General features: G+C 44.8%; 1 protein-coding gene and 1 pseudogene across 1 annotated transcript in view; one reads left to right on the top strand and one right to left on the bottom strand.

The window, feature by feature from the left end:
• Positions 1 to 971, bottom strand: part of LOC117011590 — a 16,039-nt gene extending 15,068 nt beyond the window's left edge. The window contains exon 1 of the mRNA XM_042780212.1: positions 927 to 971. Within this exon, the coding sequence (XP_042636146.1) occupies positions 927 to 971 (45 nt within the window). The remainder of the gene's footprint in view (positions 1 to 926) is intronic.
• Positions 972 to 7,080: 6,109 nt separating this feature from the next.
• On the top strand, positions 7,081 to 18,679 carry LOC117011589 (annotated as a pseudogene).
• Positions 18,680 to 20,756: the final 2,077 nt, after the last annotated feature.

Here is a 20,756-nt window from a genome sequence, read left to right as displayed (position 1 = left end):
CCCAAATTTTGGATTCCTGTGAATTTTTGGAGTAATTTCTCCATTTTTTGTGGTTTTTTCCCTCCATTTTGGGTGAATTTCTTCCAATTTTGGGCAATTTTCTTCAATTTTAATTTTTTTCCCTTAAATTTTTGAAATTTTTCTCCATTTTGGGTGAATTTCCTCCAATTTTGGGGAATTTTCTTTGAGTTTTTTCCCCAAAATTTTGGGTGAATTTTCAAAAACTTGACCAATTTTCCTTCAATTTTTGAAATTTTTATCCCTTAATTTTTTGGATTTTTTCCCAATTTTGGGTGAATTTCCCCCAGTTTTGGGCAATTTTCTTTGCATTTTGGTTTTTTTTCCAATTTTCCTAAATTTCCCAAATTTTCTTAATTTTTTTTTCCATTTTGAGTGAAATTCCCGCAATTTTCCTTCAATTATTATTTTTTCCCTTAAAATTTTGAAGTTTTTCCCAATTTTGGGTGAATTTCCCTCAATTTTCATCCAATTTTTACCCTTTTCCAGGATTTTAATGATTTTCACCAAATTTTGCATTCTTCTGAATTTTGGGGTTAATTTCTCCATTTTTTGTGGTTTTTTGCCTCAATTTTGGGTGAATTTCCCTCAAATCTTTCCCATTTTTTTTGCCTTTTCCTTGATTTCAGTGATTTCCCCAAAATTTTGGTTTCCCATGAATTTTTGGGGTAATTTCTTCATTTTTTGTATTTTTTTCCCCTCCATTTTGGGTGAATTTCCCTCAATTTTGGTCAATTTCCCTTCAATTTTTAAATTTTTAAAATTTTGATATTTTTCTCAATTTTGGTTGAATTTCTCCCAATTTCTCCCATTTTTTTTCCTTTTTCCTGGATTTTAGTGATTTTCCCCACATTTTGCATTCCCATGAATTTTTGGGTCAATTTTTCCACATTTTGGTTCAATTTTACCTCCACATTTTTTAATTTCAAAGCCAGATCCACATCCGCGGTCATGAGCTTTCATCTCCTGCTCATGTGTATGAACTTCAGGGCATCCTTTTGGGGCAAAAAACCGAGATTTTGGGAAAATTTGGGGGGAAAATGGATTTTTCCGGAAAAAAAGGGGATTTTTTGAGGAAAAAAGGGATTTTTCGGGGGGAAAAATAGAATTTTTGGGGGAGAAAAAATGGCATTTTTTGGGGTAAAATAATGAGATTTTTGAAAAATTTGTGTGAAAATGGGAAAAAAGGGATTTTTGGGAAAAATTGGGATTTTTTTGGCAAAAAAAACCCGGATTTTTTGGGGGAAAAAGAGATTTTTTTTCGCGGAAAAATGGATTTTAGGGGGGAAAAATGGATTTTAGGGGGGAAAAATGGGATTTTTTCAGGGTAAAAAATGGGATTTTTGGGGATTAATAAAGTGAATTTTGGGGTTAAAAAATAAGAATTTTAGAGTAAAAATAAAAGGGATTTGGGGGGGGGAAGGGGATTTTTTGGGGAAAAAATGGGTTTTTGGGGAAAAAATGGCATTTTTGGGGGGTAAAAACTGAGATTCTGGGAAAATTTGGGAGGAAAAGGGAAAAAAAGGGATTTTTGGGAGTAAAATGGGATTTTTGGGAAAAAACGGATTTTTGGGGTAAAAAGAGATTTTTGGGGGGTAAATAACCCGAGAATTTGGGAAAATCTGGGGGGGAAATGGATTTTTGGGGAAAAAGGGGATTTTTGTGGAAAAAAAAAGGATTTTTGGGGGGGAATGGGATTTTTTGGGGGCAAAAGAGATTTTTTGGGGAAAAATGGGATTTTGGGGGGTAAAAAATGAGATTTTGGGAATATTTGGCGGGGAATGGGAAAAATTGGATTTTTGGGGAAAAAATGGGATTTTTGGGGGGAAGAAATTTTTGGGGAGTAAAAAAGAGGATTTTTTGGGAAAATTGATTTTTTTCGGGGGAAAAAAAGAGATTTTTGGAGTTAAATCCGGGGGGAATGGATTTTTTTAGGGAAAAAAATGGGATTTTGGGGGAAAATGAGATTTTATGGGGAAAAATGGGATTTTTTAGGGGAAAAATGGAATTTTGGGGGGAAAAATGGGATGTTTTGGGGGTAAAAAAGAGATTTTGGGAAAATTTAAGGGGAAAATAGGATTTTGGGGGGAAAAGGGGATTTTTTGGGAAAAAATTGGATTTTTGGGGAAAAAAAACCCGGGTTTTTGGGGGAAAAATGGGATTTTTGGGGGGTAAAAGAATGAGATTTTGGGAAAATTTGCTGGGGAAATGGGAAAAACGGATTTTTTGGGGAAAAAATGCGATTTTTTGGGGGGGAAATGGGATTTTTGGGGGGTAAAAAAAGAGATTTTGGGAAAATTTGGGGGGAAAAGGAGTTTTTGGGGAAAAAATTGATTTTTTGGGGTAAAAATGGGATTTTTTTAGGGGGGAAAAATGGGATTTTTTAGGGGGGAAATGAGATTTTTTGGAGGAAAATGGATTTTTTTGAGGAAAAAATATTTTTTTGGTTAAAAAAGGGATTTTATGGGGGTAAAAAAATGGGATTTTGGGAAAATTTGGGGGGAAATGGATTTTTGGGGGAAAGGGGGATTTTTTGGAGAAAAAAACCCAGATTTTTTGGGGAAAAAATGGGATTTTATGGGAAAAAAGTGATTTTTTGGGGGGGAAATGGGATTTTGGGGGATAAAATTGGGATTTTTGGGGGGTAAAAAAGAGATTTTCAGAGTAAAAAGAGGGGAAAAAACATTTTTGGGGAAAGAAAAGGGGTTTTTTGGGAAAAAAAAGGATTTTTCGGGGGAAAAATGGGATTTTTTGGGGAATAAAGGAGATCTTGGGGGTTAAAAATGAGATTTTGGGGTGGGAGCTGGGGGGCAAAAGGGGATTTTTGGTGATAAAAATGGATTTTTTTAGGGAAAAGGTAGTTCAGAAAAATTTTTAATTTAAAAAAAGGAATTTTAGAGGGGATTTGGGGGGAAAAATAAATTTAAGAAAGGATTGGAGTGGGTTTGAGGGGAAAAGGGAGAGGAGAAGGAGGAGGAGGAGGAGGAGGAGGTGAGAGAGGAGGAGGTGGCCCTGAGGGGCATGGGGACATCTCTGGGGACATGGGGACACCATTGGAGGTGGCTTCAGGGGACATGGGGACATCTCTGGGGACGTGGGGACTCCGGGGACACAGGGACAACTCTGAAATGGGACACAGGGACACGGGGACACCATTGGAGGTGGCTTCAAGGGACACAGGGACAGCTCTGGGGACACAGGGACACCTCTGGGGACACGGAGACACCTCTGAAATGGGACACAGGGACATGGGGACACCTCTGGGGACATGAGGACACCATTGGAGGTGGCACTGGGGACACGGGACAACTCTGGGGACACAGGGACATTATGGGGACACCATTGGAGGTGGCCTTGAGGGACATGGGGACATCTCTGGGACACAGGGACACCTCTGGGGACATGAGGACACCATTGGAGGTGGCACTGGGGACACGGGACAACTCTGGGGACACAGGGACATTATGGGGACACCATTGGAGGTGGCCTTGAGGGACATGGGGACATCTCTGGGACACAGGGACACCTCTGGGGACATGGGAACACCTCTGGGGACACGGGGACACTCTGGGGATGTGGGGACACCCAGGAGGTGGCAGCAGGGGACACCCGGAGGTGGCCTCGGGTGCAGGTGACACCTCGGGGTGTCCCCAGGGGAGCAGAGCCCTGCGGAGAGAGCGTGAGGGACACGAGTGTCACCTGTGTCACCTGAGTGTCACCTGAGCGCCATGGGGACATGGCTGAGTGTCACCTGTGTCACCTGAGTGTCACCTGAGCGCCATGGGGACATCCCTAAGTGTCACCTGAATGCCTTGGGAACATCCCCGGGACATTGGAGATCCCTGAAATGGGGACAGGACCCCTTGGGGACATCCCCGAGTGTCACCTGACCCCCTTGGATGTCCCAGTCCATCCCAGTCCCTCCCAGTATCCCCCCAGTCCATCCCAGTTCAAACCAGTTCCATCCCAGTTCAAACCAGTTCATCCCAGTTCAAACCAGTTCATCCCAGTGGCCCCCAGGATGTCCCCAGATCCCGAAATGGGGACAGGACCTCCCTGGGGACATCCCTGAGACCCTCCCACTTCAAACCAGTCCCTCCCAGTTCAAACCAGTCCATCCCAGTTCATCCCAGTCCATCCCACTGCCATTCCAGTCCCTTCCCAGTTCAAACCAGTCCATACCAGTTCAAACCAATTCCTCCCAGTTCAAACCAGTTCCATCCCAGTCCCCTCCCACTTCAAACCAGTCCCTCCCAGTCCATCCCAGTCTCCTCCCAGTTCAAACCAGTTCAAACCAGTTCAAACCAGTTCAAACCAGTGAGCTCCCAGTTCAAACCTGTCCCTCCAAGTCCATCCCAGTTCATCCCAGTGACCTCCCAGTTCAGACTAGTTCATCCCAGTGTGTCCCTGTATCCTCCCCAGTCCCCTCCCAGTCCATCCCAGTTCCCTCCCAGTCCCTCCCAGTCCATCCCAGTTCCCTCCCAGTCCATCCCAGTTCATCCCAGTCCCTCCCAGTCTATCCCAGTGTCCCCGCAGTCCATTCTAGTCCCTCCCAGTCCCGCCCTCCCCTTTCACCCCCTCCCCTCCCCTCCCCCCCTTTTGCACAATCCCCAAAATCCCCCTGGGAGGGGGAGGGGCCGCCCCAGTTCAAACCAGTGGCTCCCAGTATCCCGCTTGCTCTCCCAGTAAGTCTCACCCTTCGCTCCCAGTAACCTCCAAACCCTTCCTTAACTCCCCAAATTCTCCCCAAGCCCCCCCCCCCAAACCCACTCAGGACCCCCAAATCCCCCGAAATCCTCCCCAAACCCCCCCAAATTCTCCCCAAATCCCCCCTAAATCTCCTCAGGACCCCCCAAATCTCCCTCAAAGTCCCCCTAAACCGCCCGCAAATCCCCCCCCAAACCCTCTCAGGACCCCCCAAATCCCCCCTAAATCCCCCCAATTCCCCCCAAATCCCCTCTAAACCCCCCAAACCCTCCCCAAATCCCGCCTAAACTCCACTTAAAGCCCTGCAGGACCCCCCAAATCCCCCTCAAGACCCCCCCAAATTCCCCCCAAATCCTCTCTAAACCCCCCAAACCCCCTCAAATCCCCCCCAACCCCCCCCCCCCCAAGCCCCCTCCCCAAAATGCCGCTGCCTCGCTTCGCCCCCTGCGCGTTCCCCTGCGGCGCCGCCTGCAGACCCTGGCCGTGCTGCAGTGGGTCTGCTCCTTCCTGCTGCTCGCTGAGCCCCCCAAAAATGTGGGGAGGGGTCCCCAAAACCCCCCCGGGCTCCCCCAAAATCCCCCACCCCCCTTTGTGCCCCCCAAAGTTTTTTAAGGCAGTGCTGAGCGCTCCTCTCCGTCTGAAAATTCAAATTTTGGGGGGGGTTTGGGGGAATTTTTGGGATTTTTTTGGGGGTTTAGGTGAATTTTGGGGGGATTTAGGGGAATTTTGGGGGATTTTGGTGGTTTCAGGGGATTTTTCGGGGGATTTTTTTGGGGTTTTAGGGGAATTTTGGGAGGTTTTAGGGGAATTTTGGGGGCATTTGGGGATTTTTGTATTCTGGGGTCTGAATCTGGGGGGATTTTGGGGTGTTTTGGGGAATTGTGGGGGAATTTTGAGGAATTTTGGGGGGGTTTGGGGGGAATTTGGTTTTTTTTGGAGGGGATTTTGGGGTTTGGTGGGGTCTGAAGATTTGGGGGGGTTTGGGGTCTGGATTTGGGAAGTCTTAGGGGAAGTTTGGGGGATTTTTTTGTTTTTAGGGAATGTTGGGAAAATTCAGGGAATTTTGGGGATTTTTGGGGGGTTTTAGGGGAATTTTGGGGGGATTTTGGGATTTTTGGGGGGGATGGAAAATTTGGGGGGGATTTGGGGTCTGGGATGGAAGATTTGGGGGGGGTTGAGGGAATTTTTGGGGGATTTGGGGATTTTTTGGGGAGTTTAGGGGATATTTGGGGGCATTTCGGGGATTTTTGGGGAATTTTTTGAGGATTTGGGGGTTTCTGGGGGAGGGACTGGGGGGGAGGAGTCCCCAAAATCCCCCCGGGCTGCCCTAAATCCCTCCCCACCCCCCCTTTGTTCCCCACCCCCGACCTTTTTATGCCAAATTTTTTAGGGCAGGGTTGAGGTTTCCCATCCCAAAAAAACCAAAAAATCCCCAAAAATCACTAACCCCCCCCCAAAAATCTAAAAAAATCACAAAAAAATCTAACACCCCCCCAAAAATCTCAAAAATATCCCCAAAAGTTCTAAAAACAACCCTAAAAATCCCAAAAAATCCCCCCAAATCCCCCAAAAATCCCAAAAATTTCTCAAAAAAATCCCCCCAAATCCCCCAAAAATCCTAAAAAAAAATCCCAAAAAACTCCTTTAAAAATAAAAAAAAAATCCTCCAAAAAAAACCCTAAAAAATTCCTAAAAAATTTCAAAACTGCAAAAAAATCATTAAAGATTTCAAAAAAATCCCCAAAAAATCCCCAAAAATGCAAAAAAAATCCTTTAAAAATAAAACAAAATTTCTAAAAATCCCCCCCAAAAAAATCCCCCCCAAAAAAATCCCCAAAATACTGGAAATTTTTTTAAAAAATTCAACAAAATTCCAAAAAAAATAAAAAAATTCTAACCCCCCCCAAGAAAAATCCCCAAAAAAATCGCAAAAATTCCCCCCAAAAATCGCAAAAAATGTCTAAAAAAATCCCCAAAAAATCGCAAAAAAATCCCGTCAAAATCTCCCCAAATTCCCCAAAAATGAAAAAAAAATCCCAAAAAAATCCCGCAAAAAATCCCAAAATATCCCCTCAAAAATTTCAAAAAATCCCTCCAACATTCCAAAAATATTCGAAATAATTTCAAAATAATTTCCAAACAATTCCCCAAAAAATCTAAAAAGCCCTTCCCCAAAATCCCTCAAAAATCGCAAAAATTCCCTAAAATATTTCTAAAAAATCCCCCCAAAATCCCACAAAAAATGCACAAAAAAACCCAAAAAATACCCCAAAAAATCTAAAAAATCCCCCCAAAATCTAAAAAAATCTCCCCAGAAATCCCCAAAATTCCCAAAAAAATCCCCCAAAATTCTAAAACCAGCCCCCAAGCTCCCCGTGTGCCGTGTCCCCCAGGGCAGCTGTGCCGGCTCTGTTGGCGCTGGCGCTGCGGGGCCCGCTCTGGTTGCCCGCGCTCCTTTACGGGCTCTGGCTGCTGGCGGACCGGGACACTCCCCGCCGCGGGGGGCGCCCTTGCGCCTGGGTGCGGGCCTGGCCCGTCTGGCGTCACTTCCGGGATTATTTCCCCGTCTCGGTGAGCCTGGGGGGGGGTTGGGGGTGTCTGAGGGGGTTTGGGGAGTTTTTGGGGGGTCCGGAGAGGTTTGGGGGGTTTGGGGTTTTTGGGGGGGGGTGTTGGGGTCTCTAAGTGGAGTTCTATGGGTGTTTTGGGAGGTCCTGGTGAGTTTGGGGGTCTCTGAGTGGGGTTTGGGGGGTTTGAGGGTCTTTGGGTGGAGTTTTTGGGGGAAGCTGGGGGGGGTTTGAGGGGTTTTTGGGGGGTTGAGGAGGGGATTTGGGAGTCTCTGGTGGTTCTTTGGGAGGGTTTTGGGGGGTTCTGAGGGGTGTGGGGGGTCTCTGATGGAGTTTGGGGGGGGTTTGGGGGTCCTTGAGTGCAGTTTTGGGGGGTCCTGTGCGGATCTGGGGGAACTTTGGGGTCGTAGAGTGGAGATTTGGGGGGAGTTTGGGCAGTCCTGGAGGGATTTTGTGGGGGTTTGGGGGGTCCTGGTTGAGTTTGGGGGTCTCTGAGTGAGGTTTGGGAAGGGTTTGGGGGGTCCTGGGGGGGTTTGGGGAATTTTTGGAGTCCCTGAGTGCAGTTTTGGGGGTGTTGGAGAAAAAAAATCGAAAAAAGATTTGAGAAAAATCTTAAAAAATTAGGGAAAGAAATCTAAAAAATTGGGGAAAAAATCTAAAATATATTTTTAAAAATCTAAAAAAATTTGAAAAAAGATAAAAAATAGAAAAAAAATAGAAAAAATCGAAAAACAATAGAAAAAAAGAGAAAAAAAATAGAAAAAAGGAAAAAAATTGGAAAAAAATTGGAAAAAATGGGGAAAAAAAATAAAATTGGGGAAAGAATAAAAAAAAATTAAAAAACAATAGAAAAAAAAGAGGAAAAAATCGGGGAAAAAATGGGGGATAAAATCGAAAAAAAATTGGGAAAAAAAATCGAAAAAAAATAGGAAAAAAAATCTAAAAATATGGGAAAAAATAGGGAAAAGAAACGGGAAAAAAAAGAGAAAAAATCGAAAATAAATTCCTAAAATCTTCCCGAATGTTCCGTTCGCAGCTGATCCGCATGACGCCGCTGGGCCCCCGCAGAAATTCCATTTTCGGCTTCCACCCGCACGGGGTCCTGGCCGCGGGGGCGTTCGGGAATTTCTGCACCGAGGCCACCGGGTTCGGGGCTCTGTTCCCGGGGCTGCGGCCGCACCTGCTCACCCTGCCCTGCTGGTTCCGCCTCCCGCTCTGCCGGGAGTGAGACATGGCAGGAGGTGAGAGGGGAAAAATAAATATATTTATAGTGGGGGGAAAGAAAAAAAGAAAAAAGAGAAAATAAATTTAAAAAAGAAAAAAATTTAAAAAGAGAGGAAAGAGAAAAGGAAAGAAAAGAAAAACGAAAAGGAAAAGAAAAGAAAAAGAAAAGAAAAGAAAAAGAAAAAAGAAAAAAAAGAGAAAAAACAAAAAAGAAAGGAAAGAGAAAAGGAAAGAAAAGGCAAAAAAAAGAAAAAGAGAACAGGAAAAGGAAAAGAAAGATAAAATAGAAAAAGAAATAGAAAGAGAAAAAGAAGAAAAAGAAAAGGAAAAGGTAAAGGAAAAAGAAAAGAAAAAAAGAAAAAGGAAAGGAAAAAAGAAAAAAAAGAAAAGAAAAAAACAAAAAGAAAAAGGAAAAAAGAAAAAAGAGAAAAGAAAAAAAGAAAAGAAAAAAAATTTTAAAATAAATCCCAAAAAACTCCCCAAAAAATCCCTGAAAATTCCTTTAAAAATCAAAAAAATCCTCCCCTACCAAAAAAAAAATCTCCAAAACATCGCAGAAATATCCCTAAAAATTCCTTTTAGAATCCCCCCAAAAATCCCCCTAAAAATTCCTTTTAATCCCAAAATAACCCCAAAATTCCCCTCCTGCCCCTGCCCTGCTGGTTCCGCCTCCTGCTCTGCCAGGACTACGCCATGGCAGGAGGAGTCAGTGGGGGAAAATAAATATATTTATAGGCGAAGCAAAGAAAAAAAAAAGAAAAAAAGAAAAGAAAAAAAATGGGAAAAGGAAAGAAAAGGAAAAAAAAAGAAAACTAAAAAGAGAAAAAGAAAAAAGGAAAAAGAAAAGGAAAGAAAAGAAAAAGATAAGGAAAAGAAAAAGGAAAAAAAAAGAAAAAATTACAAAATAAATCCCAAAAAAAATCTCCCCAAAAAATCCTTAAAAATTCATTTAAAAATCAAAAAAATCCTCCCAAAAATCCCCCCAAAATATCCCAAAAATCCCAAAAAAATCGCAAAAAAGCCCTTAAAAATTCCTGTAAAAATAAAAAAAAAAAATCCCCAAAAAGCCCCAAAATTCCCCTCCTGCCCCTGCCCTGCTGGTTCCACCTCCCGCTCTGCCGGGAGTGAGCCATGGCAGGAGGTGAGAGGGGAAAAATTATTTATAGGGGTGGGAGGGGGAAGAAAAAAAAAGAAAAAAAGAAGAAAAAAAAGAAAAAAAATCCAAAATAAAAGAAAGGAAAGAGTAAAGGAAAGAAAAGAAAAAAGAAAGAAAAGAGAAAAGAGAATAAAAAAAGAAAAGGAAAAAAGCAAAGAAAAGAGAAAAAAAAAAAGAAAAAAGAAAGAGAAAAGAAAGAAAAGGAAAAAAGAAAAAGTGAAGGAAAAGAAAAAGTAAAAAGGAAAAGAAAAAGGAAAAAAGAAAGGAAAAGGAAAACAAAAAGAAAAAAAAAGAAAAAGAAAAAGAGAAAAAAATCGAAAAATAAAAAGAAAAAGAAAGGAAAAAAAAGAAAACAAAAAAAAAAAGGGGAAAGAAAAAAAACCAAAAAAATCCCTCAAAATGTGCGAAAAAATTAAAAACATAAATCCCAAAAAAATCCCCAAAAAACTCCCCGAAAAAATCCCAAAAATTCCTTTAAAAATCTCCCCTCAAAAAAAATCCTTTTTAAATCCCCCCCAAATCCCCCAAAGTTCCCAAAAATTCGTTTAAAAATCCCTAAAAATAAAAAAATCCCAAAAAATCCCTCATAATTCCTCCAAAAATTGCAAAAAAATCCCCCCAAAATTCTGAATTTTTCTCCATAAATTCTGATTTTTCCCCCCTTAAATTCCGAATTTTCCCCCATAAATTCTAATTTTTTTTCTTTTTTCCCCCATTAAATTCCTTTTATTTCCCCCATAAATTCCCCTTTTATTTCTCGATAAATTCTGATTTTTCCCCCATAAATTCCCTTTTTTATTTGATTTTTTCCCCCATACATTCTGAGTTTTTTTCCCATAAATTCTGATTTTTTCCCCGAAAGATTCAGACTTTTTCTCCATAAATTCTGATTTTTTCCCCATAAATCCTGAACTTTTTCCCCATATATTCTGATTTTTTCCCCATAAATTCCCATTTATTTTCCCATAATTCCAGATATTTTTCCCCATAAATTTTGAATTTTTTCCCCATCATCCCAGCAATTTTTAACCCTTTCAATTCCGTTTCGTGCCCAGTTTTAGTGTCCTCAGAACCCTCCAGCCTCGAACATAATTCTGAATTTTTCCCCCATAAATTCCCTTTTTTAAAAAATTTTTTCCCCATAATTCCAGATATTTTCCCCCATAATTCCAGATATTTTTCCCCATAAATTCTGAATTTTTTCCCCATAAATTCTGATTTTTCACACGATAAATTCTGATTTTTTCCCCCATAAATTCAGATTTTTTTCCCCATAATTCCAGATATTCCCCCCCATAAATTCCCATTTATTTTCCCAAAAAATCTGATTTTTTTTCCCCATAAATTCCCATTTATTTTCCTATAATTCCAGATATTTTTCCCCATAAATTCTGAATTTTTTTCCCATGATCCCAGCAATTTTTAACCCTTTCAGTTCCATTTTCTGCGCAGGTTTGGTGTCCTCAGAACCCTCCAGCCTGGAGCATTTGCTGTCCCAGCCCGGGGGGGGCGAGGTCGCCGTGATCGCCCTGGGGGAACCCCCCGAGTCCCTGGAGGCGCAGCCGGGGGCACTCAGGCTGCAACTGCTCAGCAGGACGGGATTGGTCAGGATTGGCCTTAAATTTGGGTAATTTGGGACATTTTGGGGGGTTTGGGGTCATTTTGGGGTTTTGAAAAAGATCGCAAAAAAAATCCCCCAAAAAGTCGCAAAAAATTTGCTGAAATCCAAAAAAAATCCCTAAAAGTTGCCCAAAAAATTTCTCCAGAAATCACAAAAATTGTAAAATATTTCTCGTAAAAGTTCTCTAAAAAAATCCCCCAAAATTTCCAAAAAAATTTAAAAAACATTCCAATAAAATTCACTGAAAAAAATCCCCCCAAAATCACAAAAAATTCCGAAAACTCTTCACTAAAAGATTCCCCCAAAATCTCCCAAAAATTCCCAAGAAATCCTAAAAAATCCCCCAAAATATCCCAGAAAAAACCCCAAAAAATCCCTAAAATATGTGCCAAAAATACCCAAAAAATTCCCAAAATAGTCCCCAAAATTAAGAAAAAAATTCCCCAAAAAATGCAAAAAAATTCAGAAAAATTCCCCAAAAATTCCGGAAAAAATCCCAAAAATATCCAGAAAAAATCCAAAAAAAATTTCCCCAAAAATCCCCATAAAATCCCCAAATCCTCTTGAGGCTTTCCCTCCAGTTTGGGTACTTTTGGGCCATTTGGGGTCATTTTGGGGGATGTGGGGACCCCCCCCAAGTCCTTGGAGGCGCATCCGGGGGTGCTCAGGCTGCAGCTGCTCAGCAGGACAGGATTCATCAGGATTGGGCTGAAATTGGGTCAGTTTGAGAGGTTTTGGGGTCCCAAAAATATCCCAATATAGTCCCAGAAAATTTTAAGAATTGCAAAAAAATTCCCCAAAAATCGCAAAAAAATCGCAAAAAAATGGCAAAAAATCGCAAAAAAATTCCCCCCAAATTGACCAAATGTCCCAAAAAGTTCTCAAAAAAAATCCCTCAAAAATGCAAAAAATACCAAAAAATTTTTGCTAAAAAATCCCCCCAAAAAAATTAAAAAATCCTCCCCAAAAATTCCTCCAAAATTCCTCCAAAATTCCTAAAATTTTCAAAAAATTCCTCAGAAAATTAAAAAAAAATTGACAAAACAAATCCCAAAAAAATCCCCCAAGAATTCCCAAAAAATTCTAAAAAAAAAAAATTGCTAAAAATTCCCCACAAAAATAAAAAAAATCCCCAAATATTCCTGAAAATTAAAAAAAACTCCCCAAAAAATGCAGAAAAATGCCAAAAAAATCCCAAAAATATCCAAAAAAATGCAAAAAATATTCTCCAAAATGAATAAAAAAATTCCCAGAAAAATCCCCCAAAAATTCTCAAAAATTCCCAAAAAATCCCAAAAAGTTCTCCCCATAAAATCCCCAAATCCTCCCGAGGATTTCCCTCCAGTTTGGGTCATTTTGGGTCATTTTGGGGGATTTGGGGACCCCCCCGAGTCCCTGGAAGCGCAGCCGGGTGTGCTCAGGCTGCAGCTGCTCAGCAGGACGGGATTCGTCAGGATTGGGCTGAAATTGGGTCAGTTTGAGAGGTTTTGGGGTCCCAAAAACATCCTAATATAGTCCCAAAAAATTTTAAGAATTACAAAAAAATTCCCCAAAAATAGAAAAAAAATTCCCCCCAAATTGGCCAAATGTCCAAAAAAGTTCTCAAAAAAATCCCTCAAAAATACAAAAAATGCCAAAAAATTTTTGCTTATAAGTCCCCCAAAAATCCCCCCCCCAAAAATTAAAAAAATCCCCCCCAAAAATTCCTCAAAAAAAATTGCTAAAAATTCCCCCAAAATTAAAAAAAAATCCCAAAATATTCCCAAAAATTTAAAAAAAATCCCCAAAAAATCCAGAAAAATGCCAAAAAAATCCCAAAAATATGCAAAATAATTCCCAAAATATTCTCCAAAATAAAGAAAAGAATTCCCAGAAGAATTCCCAAAAAATCCCAAAAAGTTCTCCCCATAAAATCCCCGAAACCACCCGAGGATTTCCCTCCAGTTTGGGTCATTTTGGGGGATTTGGGGACCCCCCGAGTCCCTGGAGGCGCAACCGGGGGCGCTCAGGCTGCAGCTGCTCAGCAGGACGGGATTTGTCAGGGTTGGGCTGAAATTTAGGGAATTTGGGACATTTTGGGGTATTTTTGGGGTTTCTAAAAAAATTACCAAAAAAATTGCAAAAAAATCCCCCCAAAAATTGCAAAAAAATCGCTAAAAGTTGCCAAAAAAATTCCACAAAAATTCACAAAAATTGTAAAAAATTTCTCTTAAAAGTTCTCTAAAAAACTCCCCCAAAAATCTGCCCCCCCAAAAAAATCCAAAGAAATTTGCTAAAATATTCCCCCCAAAATCACAAAAAAATCTGAAAACTCTTTGCTGAAAGATTCCCCAAAAAATTCCCAAGAAATCCTAAAAAATACCAAAAAAATTCCCAGAAAAAAATACCAAAAAATCCCTAAATATTCCACCAAAATTCCCAAAAAATTCCCCAAATATTCCCCAAAATGAAGAATAAAATTTCCAAAAAAATCCATAAAAATTCCCCAAAATATCCCAAAAAACGCACCCATGACCTTGAGCCAACAGCAAGAATGAACGGCCGCCCTGCTGGCAGTGCTGCTTTTTTGCACCGATTTATTGTCAATTGACATTGCTGAAGAGCAGCACTAGTGGCATTAACTTCCTTTGCAAGCCAGCAGCCAAGCTTGTTTACAGAAGCCAAGGAGTGAGCGGTACCAATTGCTGGTATTAAGCACACAAAGTCCCCAGCGTATCTAGTTCCTGTGGCTGCGAGGACAAAGCTGGAAAGTCATGCATCCTTCTCAGATCTTTGCACAGTAATTTCACGATTATAAGCCGCACCATTTTGACTAAAATTTAGGTCCGAACCCAAAGTGCGGCTTATAATCAGGTGCGGCTTATATATGGACAAAGAACGAAAAGTTGCTGTTTTCGTTTGGAGGACAAGTGTCTGCTAAGAAAGGCAGGAACTTCTCTTTAAAATGGAGAATGTAAATCCCCTCCCTCCAAATTATTATAATTCTGAAATCAAGGGGCTTTCAGGCAAAAATATGGAAATTAGGAATAACAGTTTTTTTCTAGGGAAATCAGAATAGAAATACTGTACTACAAAGAAACAAACTCCAAACCCTGACAAAGTCAGAGTACAACCTGACACCCCGACAGGCAGAGTGTTGGTAGCAGTCCCATTCCATGGTGGCTGCATCCTCCTGCAGTGACAGATGTGATTCAGTTGAAGCAGTACTCCTGCAGAAGGTGCAGTTTCCCTCCAGAGGTCCAGTGGTGATGTGGAGAAATCTGGTTTTCCTCTGGAGTCCAGTGGAGAAAGGGGCTCCCTTAGTGTCCCAAAACCTCTGTTTTTATCTTGGTAAGAAATGTTGGGCTCTTCCCCCTGGCTGGAACAACTTCCCATGGGATGCAGTAATTTTATCAGTCACACAGTGGGACTCAATGGCCATTAGCAGAAAATGACTCGCTGGAGGAAGGGTGGGTTGTGAAAAGATAAAGAACAATGCCCTGCCTGGTTTCAATGGATGGCCCATTAGCAGAATATCTGCCATTGAGATAAGGATCACTGCCCCCACCCTCAACAGATAGTGATAGAATAGATACCCTTTATCACACTCTGTATTGTAACATGCGGCTTATAATCAGGTGCGGCTTATATATGGACAAAGAATGAAAAATTGCTGGCACCCGGAAGTGCGGCTTATACTCAGTGTGGCTTATAATCGTGAAATTACTGTACAAATCAAACCAATGAAATAACAGGTGGTATTCAAGGACTATGGAAGAACAGACTGACTAAGACAATACCCAAAAACGCACTGGTGTGATACAGCACCAGGCTACACAGATTTGTTAGGGCATTGCTCTCAAACTGAGGAATTGCACAACTGCAAAAGGCAATTTCAAGATTCTCAACCATAATAGAGCTGATTGCTACTTCAAGAGCAGATGCCTGAAGAAGACTACAAAGTGAAATAAACTCAGTAAAAGTAGTCTTTCAAAACCGCATGGTGTTAGATATGGTAACAGCTGAATGGGAGGAGTTTGTATTCTAATTTACACCATTTGTTGCACTTAGGTGAGTCACGGCAAATAGCAGGGGATATCCATAGCATTTGGTAACATGCAGAAGTACTCCCTGAAGTGACCAAAGACATTGCATCTTGGAGTAAACATTTGTGGGAAGCTCTAACATCTTGATTACCTAATCTGAACTGGCTAACACAATGTTTTGTATGAATTTTAGGAATTACCTCAGTACCAGGTAAGGGAATGGAACAGTTTATACTGAGTGCCATCATGCAGTGCTTACAGATGGCCAGGGTATCAGACCCAGCCAACATGGGTTTAGGAAGGGTAGGTCATGTTTGATCAACCTGATCTCCTTTTATGACAGGTGGTCCATCTGGTGGATGCAGGAAAGGCTGTGGATGTTGTCTATTTGGACTCCAGCAAGGCCTTTGACACTGTCTCCCACAGCATTCCCTGGAAAAGCTGCAACCTATGGCTTGGACAGGAGCATTCCTTGCTGGGTTAAGAACTGCCTGGATGGCCAGGCCAGTCACCAGTGGTGTCCCTCAGGGGTCTGTGCTGGGGTCAGTTCTGTTCTGTGTCCAGTTCTCAGTCCCTCAGTTTAGGAAGGACCTTGAGACACTTGAGCGTGTGCAGAGGAGAGCAACAAGGCTGGTGAGGGGCTTGGAACACAAACCCTGTGAGGAATGACTGAGGGAGCTGGGGTTGTTCAGCCTGAAGAAAAGGAGACTCAAGGGTGACCTTATCACTCTCTACAACTCCGTGAAAGGTGGCTGTAAGTCGTGGGGGGTTTGGTCTCTTTGCCAAAGCAGCACTGACACAACAACAGGAAACAGTCTTCCACTGAGCCAATGGAAATATAGGTTGGATATTAGGAAAAAGTGACCAAATACTGGAATTGTCTGCACAGGGAGGTGGTGCAGTCACCATCCCTGGATGCACATAAAAAAAAGTGAATGTGGCACTCAGTGCCATCGTTTAGTTGAGGTGTTAGGGCATAGATTGCACTTGATGATCTTGAAGGTCTCTTCAAACCCAGTGATTCTGTGGAAGGAAAAGAAACAATTCATCCTTGCCATAATTTCTTCAGAGTGTGCTGTTGTTCCTAAGGAAAGCTACAGTAATTTCACGAATACAAACCGCACCAATTTGACTAAGATTTTGCTCCTAAACCGGAAATGCGGCTAATACTCAGGAGCGGCTAATATGTGAATAATTTTCTGACATTTACAACCTCAGAAGTGCCAGCCAGAGTGCCGAGCCGAGCAGCTGCAAAGTCGGCATTTTGCGATTGTTAAAATTGTTACTCTGTTGCACCGCGGGTGGAGCCTGGCACCCTGCAGGCAGCACAGGGGTCGGGGAGAGAGGAGGGAGAGCTCTTTCCTTCCCTCCTCTTCCGCAGCCCGGGGAAGAGACGGGGGGGGACCTGGACCGCCACTGCCGCGGCTCAGGGAGGAGGGGAGGGGACCCGGGCCGCCACTACCGCGGTTCTGGGAGGTGGCGGGGGACCCGGGCCGCCACTACTGCAGCTCTGGGAGGTGGCGGGGGACCCGGGCCGCCACTGCCGTGGCTCGGGGAGGTGGCGGGGGGCTCCGTCCCCGCCCGCCGTCGCGGGAGCGAGGGGGGCTCCGTCCCTGCCTGCCACCACAGGGCAGCACCGGGCCGTGGTGACCGAGCCCAGTGGCAGCGGCGGCTGGCCCCCAGTGGCCCCGCCGAGCGGCAGCGCCGGGCTGGGCCCCCTGGCCCCGTCGGCAGCCCCGAGCGGGCCGAGCCTGCACAGCCCGAGTCGAGCCAGTAAACCCCGCCCTGCCACCGTTCTGTTACTATTTGGCAACTTTGTTGCATGCGGGTCCTCGCTGCAAACGACAGAGCGGCTTATACTCGGGTGCGGCTTATTTATGGACAAAAAACAAAATATTTGCCAGCACCTAGAGATGCGGCTTATACTCAGTGCGGCTTGTATTCGTGAATTTATTGTACATATTTGGGGAAACACCTTTGGAGAAAAGGGGCTTGCTTCTTAAGGAAAGTGCTTCCCAAAGAGCTCGCAGTGAGGTAGGTGCAAGTGTCCCCCTTTGGCTGTGTGTAGTCCTTTCAGTCCTTGAGACCCACTGCCCTTGTCAGAGGGGCAGGGGAAGGGAGAAGGCTGTGAAGAGCAGGTTTGGCATCTGCCTGGACCTGCAGAGACCAAGCCAAGCACCTGCAGCAGGGTGTGTTACCCCACTTTGGACAGAGGTGGGAGCAGGAGCATCTCTGTCCAGCTGCGAGCCCCAAAGCTCTCTTGGAGAGCAGTGAATTCAAAGGCTTTTATGCACACACTTTTCACATCTTGCCTGCCTGCTGTGTTTCAACTCTTGGCAATATGCAATTGCCTCTCGCTCGGTGGAAGCTGCTGTGGGCCAGGACCAGTGCAGAGCTGGGCTGTGTGCCTGGAGCTCCAGCTGGTCTCTTCTGGTCTCAAGGCAGCCTCATCTTCCATGGCATCTGGAGGTCTTAATGGGATGCTGGTTCTTCTGAGCTTGCAGATGAGCATGGTTCTGCAGCGCTTTCTTTGAATCTTACCTGCCTGCTGTGTTTCAACACTTGGAAATATGCAATTCCCTATCACTTGGTGGAAGCTGCTGTGGGCCAGGGCAGCACAGAGCTGGGCTGTGGGGTCTGGGCAATGTGCTGAGGCTTGGCTGACCTTGGCATGTCCCTGGCCTCAGCAAAGGCTTGGAAGGTTTGCCTCCTGAGGCATCCTGCTCATTGGCTCTTCCTGTGCACCCTGGAGAGAACAAGGCAGGCATTTCTGGCAGCTGGGCATTAGCAGGCCTTCAAACGGGGGCATGTTGTGGAGCAAGGCCAGCTGAGATACCCTGAGAGGAGCCAGCCCAGTGCTCCTTGCTCCTCTCTGCTGACACCAGATCGTTTGTCTGGTTTTGGGATGACCCTGGCTCTGTCAGGGGGTGCTAGGTGGACACAAGACAGCCACTCCTGTCCTGCTGGGTCCCAGTGGTGCCTCGCAGCAGTCCTGCATGCACATCAGGATGCTAGCCAAGAGATGTCCTGGAACCTGAGGCAGCTGATTTTAAGCTTTTGCAGGTGCCTACAGGTCAAAGCCAATGGTGTTCCCTCAGGATACAGCAGTCCTGAGGATTCCCCTCAGAGCTGCCTGATGCCGCCCACTCCTTGTGGCACCAGTTGCATTCCTGTGGAATGTTCTACCTCCCCCAAGAGTAGAGGGAGCTGGAGAAAGAGCTTGCCAGACTGCTCTCTGTCCTTTCCCAGCAGTCCTGCTCAAGTGCAGAAGTCCGAGCTGAGCGCCAATGTGCGAATGGAACAGCCGTGCACAGGAAGGGTCGGTGGGAAGGATGATCCAGGAACCATAGGCCTGGCAGCCTGAGCTGGCTATCGGGGAAGGCCTTGGAGCAGATCCTCCTGAGTGCCATGCCACGGCCCCTGCAGGGAACCAGGGGGTCTGCTGGAGGCTGGGAAAGCTCTGCAGAGGGATGGGGACAGCTGGGGGTCCTGGCCAGATGTTGAGGGCTTCTGTGAGGCTGTTTAGAGGCGGTTGGTGTTGGTGGGGGTCTTGGGGAAGGAGTTGTCTGGAAGGTGAGAGGTCTAGGCTGGAACCAGAATCAGCTTGAAGGCAACATCTGTGCTTTGGCACAGCTTTGGTTATGGAGGGCAGAAGGAATAGCTGATTTTTCCTGTTAATGGTCCTGATTTTCCCACAGGGAAGAAGAGGGGACAGCTGTACTTTATGAGCCACTTAGGTATCTGCACCAGGAAGAGGACTGACAATTGTACAATCTGCGCATTTGTTTGGGCTAATTTTGCAACACTGATTGACTTTCATTCCTTGTGAGCTTTTATTCCTCCCCAGAATTAGGGTCTTGCTATCTCTTCATTGAAAACCATTTGAAAACCAAAGAATGACTTTTTTTTTTTTTTTTTTTTTGCCTCTGTGTAGTGTTGTTTGGTAAAGTGACTCTCAAGGAATGACTTGAAGGCAAATGAGTTGCTGCTTTGAGATGGGAAGCAAACTTGCAAATCTCAAATTTCATTCTCAGGCCATGTCAATGAAGTTGCCAAGTTTGGAACCTTTTGGAAATACTTGGGCTGAGCAATTGGGAAGAACAGCTTTCCTGAATTGAGGATTCCTAAATGCCCTGAGCCAGCAGAGCAGGGCAGCATTTGCTGATGATTAGAGCCATTCCAAACATTCCTGGGGAAGGGATTCCTTCCAGCCTGGGCCACTTTGGGTGGGCTGAGGCTGTCCCCAGGGCAGGTGGCAGTGTGTGCAAGAGCCCTTTGTGACACGGTGCAGCATGGTCACCATGGTATGGAACAGGACAGGGTGTCACAGGACCCTTTGTGACATGTGGTGACTTAGGAGCTGGCGGTGACACAGCCACACCACAGTGCTCGGAGCACGCGACGGGACAGGACGCGCCAGAGCGGTGCTGTGAGGAGCCCCTGCACAGCGCACTCGTTTGTGTCTGACCCGGAGATTTTCCGTGGTTTTATTCCAGCAGGTGACCTCGTGGCAAGACTGAGGGATTTACTGACCACAGTCCTTGACGAGGAGTCTCCCGTCCTTGTGGCAGCAGCCCTTGAGACCAGATTGCAGCACCTGCTGTCCTGAGTCTTCCAAGGAGTTTAGTCTTGCAGGTGCCTTCCAGGCTCGACTGCAGGACTTGCTGACTCAGAGCTTTTCTGAGGCATCTCTCTGCAAGTATCCATCAATCCAGTCACTGACATGGAGCAGAGACCCCCAGGAGTGCCCAAACTGGCCTGGGTGAATGAGGAGGAAGAAACTCCTGGAGCTACCTCAGCACAGGAGACTGAAGAGGTGGTGCCGTTCCAGGCAGCACAGGAGGGTGAGCGGGAGATCTGGGCCTCAGGGCTGGTGAGGCCCAGGGGAGCGCAGGGCTGGGCTGTGCTCTCCAGCCTCTCCCACAGTCCCTCAGCTCTGGCTGCGCTCTCTCTTTGCCAGGTGCAGCCATGGACCGGACACAAGAGCAGGAACCCACCGGTGGCCGCTTCCGCAGAACAGCGCAGGTACTGCAGCCATCCCCACCTGGGCTGGGCCTGCTGTCACTGCTGAGCCCAGCAGAGGGCTTGGAGCACTCCATGGAACTCCCTCTCTTCCCTGTCCTTTCCTCTCCTACCGGACTTGCAAAATCATCAAATGCATTTGGCAGGAAGAGACCAGCACCATGGGCACTGGGTCCATGGAGAACGGTGATGTCTACACCAGCACGACCAGTGCTGCCCTGCTGGATATGCTTGGAGAAGAAGGTTTGCCCAGTCCAAAGCAAGTAAGCAGCCTGTGGCCAGGGATTGATCCTCCCAGCAATTGCTTGGCCTCCCAAGCCACTGGGACCTGCTGCTCCCTGTAAGCCTTTGAGGCCATTGCAGTGGGAAGGGAAGCACTTCCCTGGGGAAGCTCGGGACATTGCTGCCTCTGGCAGCTT

The sequence above is a fragment of the Catharus ustulatus genome, unplaced genomic scaffold (genome assembly GCF_009819885.2).
Source record: "Catharus ustulatus isolate bCatUst1 unplaced genomic scaffold, bCatUst1.pri.v2 scaffold_97_arrow_ctg1, whole genome shotgun sequence".
In the NCBI taxonomy this organism is placed as follows: Eukaryota; Metazoa; Chordata; class Aves; order Passeriformes; family Turdidae; genus Catharus; species Catharus ustulatus.
The sequence above is the reverse complement of the archived record's forward strand: the minus strand, read 5'-3'. Positions and strand labels throughout refer to the sequence as shown.